General features: G+C 24.1%; 1 protein-coding gene across 1 annotated transcript; it reads left to right on the top strand.

Moving 5' to 3' along the window:
* Positions 1 to 595: 595 nt before the first annotated feature.
* On the top strand, positions 596 to 2,739 carry LOAG_14149 (hypothetical protein; the record flags this gene model as incomplete). The annotated part of the gene is made up of 4 exons (XM_003149649.1): positions 596 to 746; positions 1,248 to 1,493; positions 1,947 to 2,152; positions 2,479 to 2,739. The coding sequence occupies 4 exons, from the start codon at positions 596 to 598 to the stop codon at positions 2,737 to 2,739; spliced, it is 864 nt and encodes a 287-aa protein (XP_003149697.1).
* Between the last annotated feature and the right edge of the window lie 224 nt (positions 2,740 to 2,963).

Raw genomic sequence — 2,963 nt, 5'->3', positions numbered from 1 at the left:
AATATCTCACAGTCCAAAATTATCATATTTACAGTAATGCTCAAAACTCCATCATTCATTCCTTATCATCTTACTGTCTAAATCATCATGATTACGGTGATCATTGTAATAATTTAACCTCATATTTCTAATCTATCATCATATCTATTCTTTCTCTATGTATTATTTATCAATGTATAATCCTTTAAATAACTCTAAAAGTGGAAATTCTTTCTTGTCCAATACAACTATAAAACGGATGGAATTAGTTCTGTTTATAATCTTACCTGGTATACCGATACTTTATCATTGCTTTTCAATCATATCAAGCCGGATTACCTTAACACTAAACTAAGGATAACTCTTTCCTAACCAATCACCAATCACCTTTCCCAATCAATCACCTTTCCCAACCAATCACCTTTCCCAATCAGTTTAATAAATCATTTAAATATTTATTGCCATTTATCAACGATTATTTTATGTAAAATCTATTGATATATACGTTTTATTTATGTGATTATCAATAATTCTTTCATAAAAAAAAAAAAGTAATTTTTAGAGGCATAATGCTTTAGAAATTCCTATATTATCCATTCAATTCAATACAGTATCGATGTCAACGTTACTTACAAAAATTGCATCAACCAGCCAACAATTACGTTCTAATTTCAAGATTGATTTGATTGAAAATACTAATGATAATGAATGTTGTGAAATGCAGGAAGAGTTACCACTTAGTATCAGTTCAACGAGCGCAAATAATCGTTAGTTATTGTTTATTTTAATATTAGATGAAAATTATTGGAAGATTATTATAGTAAGATGATATTATCATCTTATCATTATATTTCAATTTTAAAGAAATATCTTGTATGATTATCATCTTATCATTACATTTTAATCTTAAAAAAATATCTTAGATGATATAATATAATAATTATTTTGAATTGTATGTTATACAATTTATTATTTTAGATTTTTAAAATTCTCAAATTACACTTCTATCGAAGATTGAAACATTTTGAAATAAGTTATTTTGATTTGTAAGATTATATAGCATAGTATTGTAAAATATATCATAGAATTTTAAATTGAATTCCAAAAAAAAAAAATTTGGAAATTTTTAGGAAATAAAATATTGATTAATTAATTTGAAACATTTATATGTTACATAATGAATGAAGCAATGATACTTTTAATTAATTAATTCATTACGAAAATATTATTGGATATGTTAAAATTTTAAAATAAATTAAATATTTCAGGTGCAAAAGCATCCAAACTATTAGCATTTTGTCAACAGATAACTTTACGAAGGGTTTTCCGCTTGATTGGTTTTAGTATTGGTTCATATCCACTTGCATATGTCATTGCTGCTATCATCATGTCAATTATGTCATTTGGAATTTATTATCTTAAATTGGAAGATCGAGTTCGTGATGGTTATACCCCGACAACATCACCATCAAGACGTGAAGCAAATTTACTACGAGAATTCACTAATTCATTTGGTTAGTTTTTTCATTAATTTAAAAAAAAAGAAGGGGAAGGGAAGAATGAAGTTGAAACTTGTTGAGATTTTAAAATTGAAATTTAATGAATTTGAATTGATTTTAGTGGCATTAAATATTGGATTGTTTAGGGTTAAATGATTGATAGATTATCTTTGAAAGGTATTTCTTTTAGTAAAAATTGTCATATAATTGATGTTATGATAAATTGATAAGATTGTATAGTACTTGAAAAGATTTTCCAATCCTTCCTTTCTTCAATTCAAAAATTCAAATTTTGATCGGATATGATCAAGCTTAATCATATAACTTCTGAATCTTAATTAATCCAATATTCCCAAATTTCTGGAATACAACTTTTAGCAATGTTCCGGATATGATCTATGATCCGGATAAATAATTCAATGATAACATTTGGAAGTTTATTTTTAATTTATCTCCGTTTTATATCAGGTGATCCAACACTTACCACATTAATGCTACAAGCTCGTGATGGTGGTTCCATGCATCGTTTGAAGTATTTGGAAGAAGCAGTTCGATTACATCGATATTTTATGGATAATTTCACTGTTCAGGTGCCTTCAACCGGTGAACAATTCGTATACGGTGAAATATGCGGGTTTTTATGTGATACAAATATTGTCATCGAATATTTTCACGTACATTTCATTCCCTTTTATTTATGATCTATTTTAATTTAATTATTGAATAGATTGATTTGTACAAAAATAATATAATGGATATTTCTTTCAGGAATTTTCACCAAATTCTTTAAGAATATTGTTTGTTTGTTTGTTTTAATAATCTTTTCTTCCCTTTTTTTTTCTTCCATACTATTTTTTCACTACATAATTTAACATATTAAATGCTTAAATTCTGGATGAAAATTAAATTTTGAAATTTTTATTTTTCAAAATATGAAATTAATCGATAAAGAATAATACTAGGAATTCATCATTTATTTGTTTTTGTTTTTTTTTTTTAGAGTGCATTATTGGAGGAATATAGGAAAGAGAAAACGGGTAAAAAACGTAGTGAATCAACCAATCTTACCTATCCAATTGCTAAAATTACTGGTTTTGATATTCATTTGGAACGTAATTTTTATGGTGTTCGTTTACGATCATATACAAATAATACCAATAATATGGATAATAGCAAGATCGATTCTAAAGCTATTAATGAGGAGATAATTATGAAAACGATCACCAATATTGAATATATTCAGGTGATTAATTATATGTAAGAAATTTCCACTTAGCATAATATGAATTACTATTATTATTACTATTATTTATTATTATTATTATTATTATTATTATTATTATTATTATTATTATTATTATTATTATTATTATTATTATTATTATTATTATTATTATTATTATTATTATTATTATTATTATTATTATTATTATTATTATTATTATTATTATTATTATTATTATTATTATATTATTATTATTATTA

Source organism: Loa loa (assembly GCF_000183805.2).
Source record: "Loa loa unplaced genomic scaffold supercont3.313, whole genome shotgun sequence".
NCBI lineage: Eukaryota > Metazoa > Nematoda > Chromadorea > Rhabditida > Onchocercidae > Loa > Loa loa.
This window is presented reverse-complemented; position numbering and strand designations above follow the sequence as displayed.